Raw genomic sequence first — 14,630 nt, 5'->3', positions numbered from 1 at the left:
CAATTAGGCATATTGTATAGAGAGGGAAACAGAATTAATGTTTCAAGTTGAGATATCTATATTATTGATAATATGCGGCAACTGAAGAAGCATTTATTCACAAAATGCTGGAGTAACTCAGCAGGTCAGGCAGCATCTCAGGAGAGAAGGAATGGGTGACGTTTCGGATCGAGACCTTTCTTCATACTGATGTCAGGGGGGCGGGGCAAAGGAAGGATATAGGTGGAGACAGGAAGACAGTGGGAGATCTGGGAAGGAGGAGGGGAAGAGAGGGACAGAGGAACTATCTAAAGTTGGAGAAGTCAATGTTCATACCGCTGGGCTGCAAGCTGCCCAGGCGAAATATGAGGTGCTGTTCCTCCAATTTCCGGTGGGCCTCACTATGGCACTATGGAACTGAAGAAGCACAATCTGCCACAGGCAATGATGGTCCAATTCTATACTGCTATCATTGAGTCCGTCCTCACCTTCTCCATCATGGGCTGGTTTGGCTCAGCCACCAAGCACGACATCCGGAGGCTGCAATGGATCGTTTGCACAGCTGAGAAGGTTGTTGGCTGCAACCTTCCCCCCATTGACGAACTGTACACTGCAAGGGCCTGGAAGCGAGCGGGCAAGATAATCTCTGACCCCTCTCACCCTGGTCACAAACTCTTCGAAGCACTTCCCTCTGGAAGGCAACTCTGGACTGTCAAAGCAGCCACAGCCAGACATAAAAACAGCTTTTTTCCCCACGAGTGATAGTTCTACTCAATAACCAAAGTCTGTAGTCTCTTTTTTGCTCTGGTTTATTTTCACCCACATGTTTCGACCGTAATGTTGTATCCTTATTGTTTTGATGTGGTTATGCTTTATTCTTAATTGTTAACTGTATGTTTGTGTTGTCATTTGTGAGCGGAGCATCAAGGCACGTTCCTTTATATGCAAACTTGGCCAATAAACTTATTCATTTATTCATTTATTCATTTATTCATTTATTCATTTATTCATTCATTCATTCATTCATTCATTCATATGTAACACGTGTATGTTGGATAATGGATCATGCTGGGTCTTTCTTGCCACAGAGAATCATCATCAATGTAGCCCTCATACGTGCCTGGAGATGGATATCGAGGGCTGATCTCTTTAAGCGTGGCAACCAGGTCTGGATGGCAACTAGGCCTCAGTTTAATAAACAGGCCCCGCTACCTGGATGAACCTGACAAACTTTGAAGTCAGAGCTTTGTCACCTTTCAAATCCGTCAATATTTTCAAGAACTTTTAATGGTGTCTGTTATTCAGAGAAGGTTAAATGCAATTAAAATTGAAATGCATCATCTGAAATATATATAGTAACATAACAAAGTGATAACAAAACCAAGTAAAAACATAAAAGTGCTTGAAATAATTTCAAACATTAAAGTGAAGCAAAAAATTTACATATATATTAAAAACTAACTGCCTTTTAGTCTCTTAATCTGGAAATCTGGAAAATTAATGTTGTCTCGGATCCTCTCCGGTCTGATCGATACATCGTCTGAGAAATGAATCCTCAGTGAATCCCAAACAAGACTGGATACTACTGTTGGACTCTACGGTGAATCCATTGGTGGAGTGAAGGGTTAGATCTGGCCAGTTTTCTGCCAGTGAGACCTGGATGCACAGTGCGTACACATATATCCAGGACTTACCTCAGTTTGAATGGCTGCAAGCCAGGGTTGCTCATAAGAGCCACTGACCACAACCAGGAAGATTCACTCCTTTAGGGAAATTACTATAAAACAATCAAATGTTTCAGTGACTTTTTTGCAAGTGATTTAAAATTGGTTAAACACAGAGGCCGGTTGACAGTTTTGACCAAAGGTGAATGAAAGAGGTAGTAACAAGAGAGTAACCCCTTGTGCCTGCCCAGCCACTCATTGTTTGTGCCTGATATTTTACCTCAGTGCCAATCTCCTGCAGTCTCCCAAATCCCTTGATTCCTCAAGTAGTGAAAATGAATTACTCTCTGACCTGACTGTAATCAGTAACTGAGTCTTCTTGGCAAGAGAGATTCAAAGATTCACCTTGCTCTGAATGAAAATACGTTGTTATTTTTGATAACTCGGCATTTGGTTGTAACATTATTTCTCTAATTCAGGGATATTTGGGACAAATCGGCTACAAAGGAGAACCTGGAGCCAAAGGAGAGCAGGTAAGTTTCACCACCTTTGAACACTAAACGATCATGAAAGATAATGACCACAGTCTAGTTTATTATAGATGCCATGAATATTTTTTTAAATGTTAAATAAAAACAAGAGGAAGCAAAGAATTTTATTTTATTCACATCCTTTATCCTCTTGGTACCAGTGTAGATGGACATCTTGGTCGGCATGGCCGAGGTGGAAGGTTCACGTTGTATGATGTATGACTCTTGTCCAACAATCAATTGTCAACTACAGTTATTGGTTTGTGTTTCAATAATATGGAGGAGAATATATATATGGATGCAAAAAGTGGAGAAACAGAAGGTTAATAATGGCATGTGAAACAATTGCTGTTGTCCATTTGCCCAATTCCTCCTCATCTTTTTCCTAAAGGAACATTCTTTTATTCTAACGCTGCCCTAGACTCTCCTGCTAGTGGAAACATCCTCCCCACATCCACTCTTTCCAGGCCTCTATTCCCTCTGTCATCCCTGGTGTAAATTTTGAAACTTCCTACTCAAGAGAACGGTGGGTGAATGTCTTCAGAATAACTGCAGAGCTATAAAATTAAAGTATTCTGCCATCTTCTCCAGGGCAATAGTGCTGAGGAGTAAATCATTAGCTATATTCTGTATCAATTAAAAAAATATATATCCATGAAGAAATATAAGCTCAAAGTTTGCCTTTCAATGCAGCGAATTGCTTGTCTTTGTGTTTGCTTCATTGATCTAAATAAATGAAAAGTGTTCTCTTTTAAATGCAGTGCAATGCCTGTGTCAGTGTTTATTTCATTGGTCAAAATAAATGAAACTAGAATATTTGAAAGAGATGCCATGAGAAAGTACTTAGAAATGCAATAACTTCAGACTCCAAATTTTTTTTAAATGTCCAAAATCTACGTTATCCAAACAAACTATATTCCTATGAAAGGTGGATAACTACATGCAAAAATCTTTTTTAAAAACTTCAAACAATTACAAAATATACCTAAAAGGTGGTCTAGCCGGACCTTGCTGTCGGTATGGTCAGGTGTGCGCCTCCCTTTGACAGCATCGTGGTCTCCGCCCCCATTCCACAGCTGGCTGTTGCAGCTGACCTTCTGTGGACGGCTCCTGACAGTTCCTGTCGCAACTTGTCTGCTCCTGATCCCGGTACCTGTCGCCGGTTGACGTTGGTAGTCGCCAATGAAATCCATCCGTCCTCAGTACCGGTGACAACCTACCACACCTGGCGACAACCTGCGACAGCGCCCACGACAAGCTACGATCATTGGTGTCAAGCCTGCTGTCGCCGAAAAATTTCGAACAGAATAAAGTTTCAGCGACAACCCAGGATCTGCTATGACTCATTGGAGATACTCACGATCACCGCGACACCCCGGCGAATGTGCGACGACAGCCTAGTCGCCGGCAGTCGCCTTAAAAATCGCCTAACTGGGACAGGCCCTTTAGACTTGCCACTATATAGCTCCTCATGCCTGCTCCACCATTATAAGATCATGACTAATCATCGACTTGACATCCACTGCCTTGCCTGATCCCATATCCCTCAATTCATTTGTAAAAATCTGCCATTCTCTGTCTTGAACATATTCAACAACCGGACATCCACAACCCTCTGGATAGAGATTACATAAACAGTTATAGTTTCTCTCTCATGCATCAAGTCTCCTGAAATGAAGACTGGCACATCATCATCCTTCCACAATTCTTCATCTGCATGTTAACTAGATGTGGTCAATGAAGCAATCCTATAGACCTTTATTACAAATTTATCATCCTGTGCTTCCAAGTTCAAAGAGCTGTGTATACGAATCCCATATTCTATGTTCGCAGACCTCTTTTAGCGTTGTACCATTGAAACAATCTCTTCACTTTTCCTTCCAAGTGTATCACATCACACGATTCTGTAATAAATTTCATCTGGCATTTACAAATTTGAGATTGTTTTTTTTTACACTTTAATAACTCATTTTAAATATTAGACCGATTATTATTTTCCCTTCCTGACTGAATACACTTCATATCGAGTACAATGTCTGTGAAAGAAATGTGGTTACAATACTTTGAAAGATTCAAGATGAATGATCTGTGCAAATGTTCAAATGCAGATAATCATGCTACATATTTCTTCTATTTTGATCCATCTAGGGTTCACCTGGTCCGCAGGGAACTCTTGGTCCAATGGGTGAAGAAGGCAAGAGAGGACTCCGTGGTGACCCTGGTCAAATTGGTCCTTTTGGGGGAGTTGGAGAAAGAGTAAGATAATTACGGAGATTATATGTACAATCAGATGTGACTTCAATGATCATTTTGCCTTGGAAAGCATTAAAAAAAAGACCTAATTTAATGGTAACTTTTTCAATGTGCATGTAAAATAAATGAGCATTGCATGGTATTTAAATAAATATGACATAGATTCTCATAATCATTTGGTAGATAGATTAAAGAAAGCTCACTATATGCTTCACCTATTTACCTCAGAGGGTCACAGGAGCTTTTTAGGCTTTGCATTACACAAGATCAAAGAAGCATTTATTCCTATAGTTATCATCAGTGCCCCAACCTGGTACTGCATAGATCGGTATTGGTGATGGTATAATCAAGACGAATGGTAATGCAGTCCAAAATTCAACTGTTTACAGTGTCCACATTGCCAGTGAGGAATGTTACCCAAGCATAGTCAATGACCACGGAGCTGAGCACATAGGGGAATTAAAAAGGCTAAAACTGAATTCAAAATCACAGAACGATTGTCATTCTTTGGCCATTTAAATGCCGACATCTCATCTTCTTTCCAATTAGGGTTCCCCAGGTAATCGTGGCTTTCCAGGTCAAGATGGGTTACCTGGTCCAAAGGTATGTAGCCATTTTTAAAAATCCAAATGTGGAAGCTAACTTTGGGGAAACCATTTTGTGGCCACTTTGGAGGACATTTTGTGCTGGGAAATTAAAAAGCATAATATATGGCATGTATTCTATATTTCAAAGTCTTCTGTGGGGGACCTCTGTTCAACAAATGTGCTTTCTACACCTCCAGGGTGCGCAAGGGCAGCGTGGTATCACTGGTCCTTCAGGCCCTAAGGGATCGGTTGGTGATCCTGGCCGCCTTGGTGATCGTGGTCTCCCAGGAGCAAGGGTAAGAACATAACTTAGGATTTGAACAGTGTGGCAGAGTCCCACTGACATTCGCAATACAGTAAACCCTTGCAGTTATGGACCACAGAGGAGGTGGGGTGGCCATTCTCTGTCATTGCCGATTGTCCGCCATAACCGAATGTGGGGGGAGGGGGCAAAGTTTTACCCGGGGCCTGGAGGGAAGAAATGCAGTGTTGGGGGGGGGGGGGGGGGGGGAGTTAAACAATAGACAATAGACAATAGACAATAGGTGCAGGAGTAGGCCATTCAGCCCTTCGAGCCAGCACCGCCATTCAATGCGATCATGGCTGATCACTCTCAATCAGTACCCCGTTCCTGCCTTCTCCCCATACCCCCTAACTCCGCTATCCTTAAGAGCTCTATCCAGCTCTCTCTTGAAAGCATCCAACGAACTGGCCTCCACTGCCTTCTGAGGCAGAGAATTCCACACCTTCACCACCCTCTGACTGAAAAAGTTCTTCCTCATCTCCGTTCTAAATGGCCTACCCCTTATTCTTAAACTGTGGCCCCTTGTTCTGGACTCCCCCAACATTGGGAACATGTTATCTGCCTCTAATGTGTCCAATCCCCTAATTATCTTATATGTTTCAATAAGATCCCCCCTCATCCTTCTAAATTCCAGTGTATACAAGCCCAATCGCTCCAGCCTTTCAACATACGACAGTCCCGCCATTCCGGGAATTAACCTAGTGAACCTACGCTGCACGCCCTCCATAGCAAGAATATCCTTCCTCAAATTTGGAGACCAAAACTGCACACAGTACTCCAGGTGCGGTCTCACCAGGGCCCGGTACAACTGTAGAAGGACCTCTTTGCTCCTATACTCAACTCCTCTTGTTACGAAGGCCAACATTCCATTGGCTTTCTTCACTGCCTGCTGTACCTGCATGCTTCCTTTCATTGACTGATGCACTAGGACACCCAGATCTCGTTGAACTCCCCCTCCTCCTAACTTGACACCATTCAGATAATAATCTGCCTTTCTATTCTTACTTCCAAAGTGAATAACCTCACACTTATCTACATTAAACTGCATCTGCCATGTATCCGCCCACTCACACAACCTGTCCAAGTCACCCTGCAGCCTTATTGCATCTTCCTCACAATTCACACTACCCCCCAACTTAGTATCATCTGCAAATTTGCTAATGGTACTTTTAATCCCTTCGTCTAAGTCATTAATGTATATCGTAAATAGCTGGGGTCCCAGCACCGAACCTTGCGGTACCCCACTGGTCACTGCCTGCCATTCCGAAAGGGACCCATTTATCCCCACTCTTTGCTTTCTGTCTGTCAACCAATTTTCTATCCATGTCAGTACCCTACCCCCAATACCATGTGCCCTAATTTTGCCCACTAATCTCCTATGTGGGACCTTGTCGAAGGCTTTCTGAAAGTCGAGGTACACCACATCCACTGACTCTCCCTTGTCAATTTTCCTAGTTACATCCTCAGAAAATTCCAGTAGATTTGTCAAGCATGATTTCCCCTTCGTAAATCCATGCTGACTCGGAATGATCCCGTTACTGCTATCCAAATGCTCAGCAATTTCGTCTTTTATAATTGACTCTAGCATCTTCCCCACCACTGATGTCAGACTAACTGGTCTATAATTACCTGTTTTCTCTCTCCCTCCTTTCTTAAAAAGTGGGATAACATTTGCTATCCTCCAATCCACAGGAACTGATCCTGAATCTATAGAACATTGAAAAATGATCTCCAACGCTTCCACTATTTCTAGAGCCACCTCCTTAAGTACTCTGGGATGCAGACCATCAGGCCCTGGGGATTTATCAGCCTTCAGTCCCATCAGTCTACCCAAAACCATTTCCTGCCTAATGTGGATTTTCTTCAGTTCCTCCATCACCCTAGGTTCTCCGGCCCCTAGAACATTTGGGAGATTGTGTGTATCTTCCTCAGTGAAGACAGATTCAAAGTAACGGTTTAACTCGTCTGCCATTTCTTTGTTCCCCATAATAAATTCCCCTGCTTCTGTCTTCAAGGGACCCACATTTGCCTTGACTATTTTTTTCCTCTTCACGTACCTAAAAAAACTCTTGCTATCCTCCTTTATATTATTGGCTAGTTTACCCTCGTACCTCATCTTTTCTCCCCGTATTGCCTTTTTAGTTAACTTTTGTTGCTCTTTAAAAGAGTCCCAATCCTCTGTCTTCCCACTCTTCTTTGCTATGTTATATTTCCTCTCCTTAATTTTTATGCTGTCCCTGACTTCCCTCGTCAGCCACAGGTGTCTCTTACTCCCCTTAGAGTCTTTCCACCTCTTTGGAATAAATTGATCCTGCAACCTCTGCATTATTCCCAGGAATACCTGCCATTGCTGTTCTACCGTCTTCCCTGCTAGGGCCTCCTTCCAATCAATTTTGGCCTGCTCCCGCCTCATGCCTCTGTAATCCCCTTTGCTATACTGTAATACCAACACTTCCGATTTTCCCTTCTGCCTTTCCATTTGCAGAGTAAAACTTATCATGTTGTGATCACTGCCTCCTAATGGCTCTTTTACCTCTAGTCCCCTTATCAGATCAGGATCATTACACAACACTAAATCCAGAATTGCCTTCTCCCTGGTAGGCTCCAGTACAAGCTGTTCTAAGAATCCATCTCGAAGGCACTCTACAAACTCTCTTTCCTGGGGTCCATTTCCAACCTGATTTTCCCAGTCTACCTGCATGTTGAAATCTCCCATAACCACCGTAGCATTACATTTTTGACACGCCAATTTTATCTCCTGATTCAACTTGCACCCTATGTCGAGGCTACTGTTTGGGGGCCTATAGATAACTCCCATTAGGGTCTTTTTACCCTTACAATTTCTCATTTCTATCCATACTGATTCAACATCTCCTGATTCTATGTCACCCCTTGCAAGGGAATGAATATCATTCCTTACCATCAGAGCAACCCCACCCCGTCTGCCCACCTGTCTGTCTTTTCTATACATTGTGTACCCCTGAATATTCAGTTCCCAGCCCTGGTCCTCTTGTAGCCATGTCTCAGTGATCCCTACAACATCATACTTGCCCATGACTAACTGAGCCTCAAGCTCATCCACTTTATTTTTTATACTACGCGCATTTAAGTACAACACTTTAACTTCTGTATTTACCTCCCCTCTCACATCGTTCACAATTGGCCCTGCCCTTAATTTCTTTTCCCCTCTAGAACTTCTGTTCCCATTCTTCCGAGAGTCTTTTGCAATATCTCCTGTATTCCCTTTTACCTCATCTTCATATTCACAATTTGTTAACCCCTCCCCCCCACTACTTAGTTTAAAGCCACAGGTGTCACAAGTGGGAATTCGCAGGACAGGGAGCCGCAGGGCCCACAAGCGGTGCTCCAGGGATGGGCCTGGTACTCACTCCGCCTTCATGCTGCTGGCTTTGTCCGTTCGTGCAACCAGAAGCACGCCACGTGGCACCAGCTCATAAGATAACCTGGCGGAAGTGAGGAGGGGGATGGTGCCATGGAAGCATTGCTCCTTTATAACCAAAATCCACTTTATGGAGGTTCGTTGTTGTGAGGGTTCACTGTAATTAGAGGGAAACGTACCATATTTAGTTCCATGACTGCATGTTTGGCTTGTTTTCCCAGTTTACTAAAGATTAATGCAATGGATATTTATTTCATATTAGAAACCATCAATATTACAAATAGTTTTGTAAACACTGTGAAAATAACATTTAAAGAAAAATATATAAAATCTAAATTTTGAATTTGTTTAATTTGATTTTTACTTATATTAACACAAAAGTTACATTTTTTTTTGAAATTATAATTCAACTTCTTGACTCTTTTTACTCCTTTTGTTTTTTTGTGTTTTTTTTTTGTGTATTTGAATTCTCTATCCTGGATTTAAAAAAATTGAAATGGAAGAAAAATTAAGAGAATCCACTTTTATTTTATAACTCTTTTCATAATACACTTCCTTTGTGACTGACTTTGCATAATTCAGATCAAAGTCTCTAAAAAAAACAGTTTCTTCCCTGTGATGTTACTGGAGCAATTTAATATTAGCAGATCTAGCATAAATGATCTAGAAAGAGAATCATATGTGCAAAATATGTGCAAAGAACAACTGCTGGGGGCAAGGTCCCGTTTGTTCCCTCAGTCTCGTCCATGGTTTTCTATTTAACTAGTTTAGTGGCAAGAATTGATTTTTGATGTAAGAAGAAAGGAACTGAGAAGATGGTCACGGGAACGAGAATAAGAAAAAAAAATTTTTTTTAGTAACTTGCCAAGATATTGCAATTATAAACCTATGGGAATTTTGTAACTCAATTGTTTGCCTAGGCAAGTAACAAGTTTAATTGAAATATTGCAAAAACTAAAACTGAAGAGTGCGATGGTAAATTTGCAATAAATGAATTTCCCCCCAATTTTTTTTTTTGGATGAAGTATTGATATGAATTGGCAGGCTAGTCACATATTCACAGGATTCATCTGCATCTTGTTATATGGTAATTAATGAATATTTTAATGGTAAAATTCAACCAATACATTGATGTCATAGATTTCCATTAAAATTCCAGGGTCTAACAGGAAATTCAGGAGTCACAGGTGCAGAAGGCAAGCCTGGACCGACGGTATGTATTTAAATCAGAATATCACATGGGATGGAATGATGTTCACTGGGATGTTGTTGTTCTTTGTTTTAGAGTTGCTTTTTTTGTGCCCTTGGTTATTATAATGCATTAATTTATGGTTGTTTCACAGTACTGTGGCCACTATTTATTCTAACGATACCAATAAAAAAAGGTAGTTTGTGGGATCTTGCTTTGTACATCACTGCTATGATAATGTGTTCAAAGAAAAAATAGTTGGGTGTGATGCAAATCCAAATAAATAACCATCATGCTGACTAGCTCTGATAAGGCGGCTTATAATTTGTTTTTTGTACATTAAAAATTTTGTTTCTCCTGATTCGGCAATTGCTAGAATGTCCTTATTCAAATTTGGAGACCAAAACTGCACACAATACACCAGGTGTGGTCTCACTAGGGCCCTGTACAACTGCAGAAGAACCTCTTTGGTCCTATACTCAACTCCTCTTGTTATGAAGGCCAACATGCCATTGGCTTTCTTCATTGGCTGGTGTACATGCATGCTTACTTTCAGTGACTGATGAACAAGGACACCCAGATCTCGTTGTACTTCCCTTTTTCCAAACTTGACACCATTCAGATAATAATCTGATTTCCTGTTCTTGCCAGCAAAGTGGATAACCTCACGTTTATCCACATTAAACTGCATCTGCCATGCATCTGCCCACTCACACAACCTGTCCAAATCACCCTGCATCCTCATAACATCCTCCTCACAGTTCACACTGCCACCCAGTTTGTGTCATCTGCAAATTTGCTAATGATACTTTTAATCTCTTCATCTAACTCATTTATGTATATTGTAAATAGCTGTGGTCCCAGCACCAAGCCTGGCGGTACCCCATTAGCCACTGTCTGCCATTCTGAAAGGGACCCGTTAAACCCTACTCTTAGTTTCCTGTCTGCCAACCAATTTTCTATCCATGTCAGTACCCTACCCTCAATACCATGTGCTCTAATTTTGCCCACTAATCTCCTATGTGGGGACCTTATCAAAGGCTTTCTGAAAGTCCAGGTACACTACATCCACTGGCTCTCCCTTGTTCATTTTCCTAGTTACATCCTCAAAATTCCAGAAGATTAGTCAAGCATGATTTCGCCTTTGTAAATCCATGCTGACTCGGAATGATCCTGTTACTGCTATCCAAATGCTCCGCAATTTCATCTTTTATAATTGACTCCAGCATCTTCCCCACCACCGATGTCAGTCTAACTGGTCTATAATTCCCTATTTTCTCTCTCCCTCCTTTTTTGAAAAGTGGGATAACATTAGCTACCCTGCAATCCACAGGAACTGATCCTGAATCTATAGAACATTCATATCATCATATATCATATATATACAGCCGGAAACAGGCCTTTTCGGCCCTCCAAGTCCGTGCCGCCCAGCGATCCCCGTACATTAACACTATCCTACACCCACTAGGGACAATTTTTACATTTACCCAGCCAATTAACCTACATACCTGTACGTCTTTGGAGTGTGGGAGGAAACCGAAGATCTCGGAGAAAACCCACGCAGGTCACGGGGAGAACGTACAAACTCCTTACAGTGCAGCACCCGTAGTCAGGATCGAACCTGAGTCTCCGGCGCTGCATTCGCTGTAAAGCAGCAACTCTACCGCTGCGCTACCGTGCCGCCAACATTGGAAAATGATCACCAATGCGTCCATGATTTCTAGAGCCACTTCCTTAAGTACCCTGGGATGCAGACCATCAGGCCCTGGGGATTTATCATCCTTCAGTCCCATCAGTCTACCCAACACCATTTCCTGCCTAATGTGAATTTCCTTCAGTTCCTCCGTCACCCTAGAACCTCTGGCCACTAGTACATCTGTGAGATTGTTTGTATCTTCCTTAGTGAAGACAGATCCAGCATTTTGTGAATAAATACCTTCGATCCAAAGTATCTGGTCAACTCGTCTGCCATTTCCTTGTTCCCCATAATAAATTCACCTGCTTTTTATGTCTTCAAGGGACCCACTTTTGTCTTAACTATTTTTTTCCTCTTCACATACCTAAAGAAGCTTTCACTATCCTTTATATTCTTGGCTAGCTTACCTTCGTACTTCATCTTTTCTCCCCGTATTACCTTTTTAGTTTTCTTCTGTTGCTCTTTGATAGTTTTCTCAATCCTCTGGCTTCCCGCTCATCTTTGCTATGTTATACTTCTCTTTTATTTTTATACTGTCCTTGACTTCCCTTGTCAGCCACAGTCGCCTCTTATTCCCCTTAGAATCTTTCTTCCTCTTTGGAATGAACTGATCCTGCACCTTCTGTATTATTCCCAGAAATACCTGCCATTGTTGTTCCATCGTCTTCCCTGCTTGGGTCTCCAAGTTAACTCTGGCCAGCTCCTCTTTCATGCCTCCATAATCCCCTTTGCTCAACTGCAATACTGACACTTATGATTTTCCCTTCTCCCTCTCAAATTGTAGATTAAAACTTATCATATTATGATCACTACATCCTAATGGCTCTTTAACCGTGAGTTCCCTTCTCAAATCCGGTTCATTACATAATATTAAATCCAGAATTCCCTTCTCCCTGGTAGGCTCCAGTACAAGCTACTCTAAGAATCCATCTTGGAGGCACAACACAAACTCCCTTTCTTGGGGTCCATTACCAAGCTGATTTTCCCAGTCTACCTGCATGTTGAAATCTCCCATAACCACCGTAGCATTACCTTTACGACATGCTAATTTAAACTTTACGGCATGCCAATCTTGTAGCATTAACTTTACGACATGCCAATCTTGATTCAACTTGCACCCTATATCCAGGATACTGTTTGGGGGCCTATAGATAACTCCCATTCGGGTCTGTTTACCCTTACAATTTCTCAGTTCTATCTCCTGATTCTATGTCACCCCTTGCAAGGGACTGAATATCATTCCGAACCAACAGAGCTATCCCACCCCCTCTGCCCACCTGTCTGTCTTTTCGATAGGACATAACAGTGCATTCAGAAAGTATTCAGATGCCTTCACCTTTTCCACATTTTGTTACGTTACAGCCTTATTTTAAAATGGTTTAAATTCTTTTTTTTTAAATCATCAATCTACACACAATACCCCAGAATGAAGAAGCAAAAACGGGTGTTTAGAAATTTTTGCAAAGTAATTAAAAATAAATAACTGATATATCACATTTACATAAGTATTCAGACACTTTGCTATGACACTCAAAATTGAGCTTCGGTTCATCCTGTTTCCATTGATTATCCTTGAGATGTTTCTACAACTTGATTGGAGTCCACCAGTGGTAAACTAAATTGATTGGACATGATTTGGAAAGGCTGTCTATAGAAGATCCCACAGTTGACAGTGCATGTCAGAGCAAAAACCAAGCCATGAAGATGAAGGAATTGTCCGTAGACCTCCGAGACAGGATTGTGTCGAGACACAGATCTGGGTAAGGGGGTAAAACAATTTCTGCAGCATTGCAGGTCCCATAATTCTTAAATGGAAAAACTTTGGACCCACCAGGACTCTGCATAGAGCTGGCCGCCCGGCCAAACTGAGCAATCGGGGGAGAAGGGGCTTGGTCAGGGAGGTGATCAAGAACCCGATGGTCACTCTGACAGTACCCCAGAGTTCCTCTATGAAGTTGGGAGAACCTTCCAGAAGGACAACTATATCTGCAGCACTCCACCAATCAGGGCTTTATGGTAGAGTGGCTAGATGGAAGCCATTCCTCAGTAAAAGGCACATGACAGCTCGTTTTGAGTTTGCCATAAGGCACCTAAAGGTCTCTCAGACCATTAGAAACAAGATTCTCTGTTCTGTTGAAACCAAGGTTGCACTCTTTGACCTGAATGCCAAGCGTCATGTCTGGAGGAAACCAGGCACCGCTCATCACTGGCCAATACCATACCTACGATGAAGCATGGTGATGGCAGCATCATGCTGAGGGGATGTTTTTCAGCGGCAGGAACTGGGAGACTAGTCAGGATCGAGGGAAAGATGAACGGAGCAAAAGATAGAGAGATCCTTGATGAAAACTTTCTCCAGAGCGTTCTGGACAGACTGGGGTGGAGGTTCACCTTCCAACAGGACAACGACCCTGAGCACACATCCAAGACAACACAGGAGTGGCTTTGTGACAAGTCTGTGAATATCCTTGTGGCCCAGCCAGAGCCCGGACTTGAACCCGATCGAACATCTCTGGAGGGACCTGAAAATAGCTGTGCATCGGCGTTCCCCATCCAACCTGACAGCTTGAGAGGATCTGCAGCGAAGAATGGGAGAAATTACCCAAATACAGGTGTGCCAAGCTTGTAATGTCATACCCAAGAAGACTTGAGGCTGTAATCACTGCCAAAGGCGCCTCAACAAAGTACTGAGCAAAGGGTCTGAATACGTATGTAAATGTGATATTTCAGTTATTTCTTTTTAATTACTTTGCAAAAATTTCTAAACACCTATTTTCACTTTGTTATTATGGGGTATTGTGTGTAGATTGATGATAAAAAAATGAATTTAATCCATTTTAAAATAAGCCTGTAATGTAACAAAAGGTGGAAAAAGTGAAGGGGTCTGAATACTTTGAGTGCACTGTATACCCCTGAATATTCAGTTCCCAGCCCTGGTCCTTTTGCAGCCATGTCTCTGTAATTCCCACAACATCATACTTGCCAATTTCTAACTGAGTCTCAAGCACATCCACTTTATTTCTTATAC

The 14,630-nt window shown here is 42.0% G+C and overlaps 1 protein-coding gene across 1 annotated transcript in view; it reads left to right on the top strand.

Annotated features, from left to right (window-relative positions):
- Window positions 1-14,630, top strand: part of LOC144596024 (uncharacterized) — a 239,457-nt gene that overhangs the window by 163,602 nt on the left and 61,225 nt on the right. Inside the window, exons 22-26 of the mRNA XM_078404094.1 lie at window positions 2,123-2,176; window positions 4,322-4,429; window positions 4,976-5,029; window positions 5,211-5,309; window positions 9,877-9,930. Of these exons, the coding sequence (XP_078260220.1) occupies window positions 2,123-2,176; window positions 4,322-4,429; window positions 4,976-5,029; window positions 5,211-5,309; window positions 9,877-9,930 (369 nt within the window). The remainder of the gene's footprint in view (window positions 1-2,122; window positions 2,177-4,321; window positions 4,430-4,975; window positions 5,030-5,210; window positions 5,310-9,876; window positions 9,931-14,630) is intronic.

This window comes from Rhinoraja longicauda, chromosome 8, assembly GCF_053455715.1.
Source record: "Rhinoraja longicauda isolate Sanriku21f chromosome 8, sRhiLon1.1, whole genome shotgun sequence".
In the NCBI taxonomy this organism is placed as follows: domain Eukaryota; kingdom Metazoa; phylum Chordata; class Chondrichthyes; order Rajiformes; family Arhynchobatidae; genus Rhinoraja; species Rhinoraja longicauda.
This window is presented reverse-complemented; position numbering and strand designations above follow the sequence as displayed.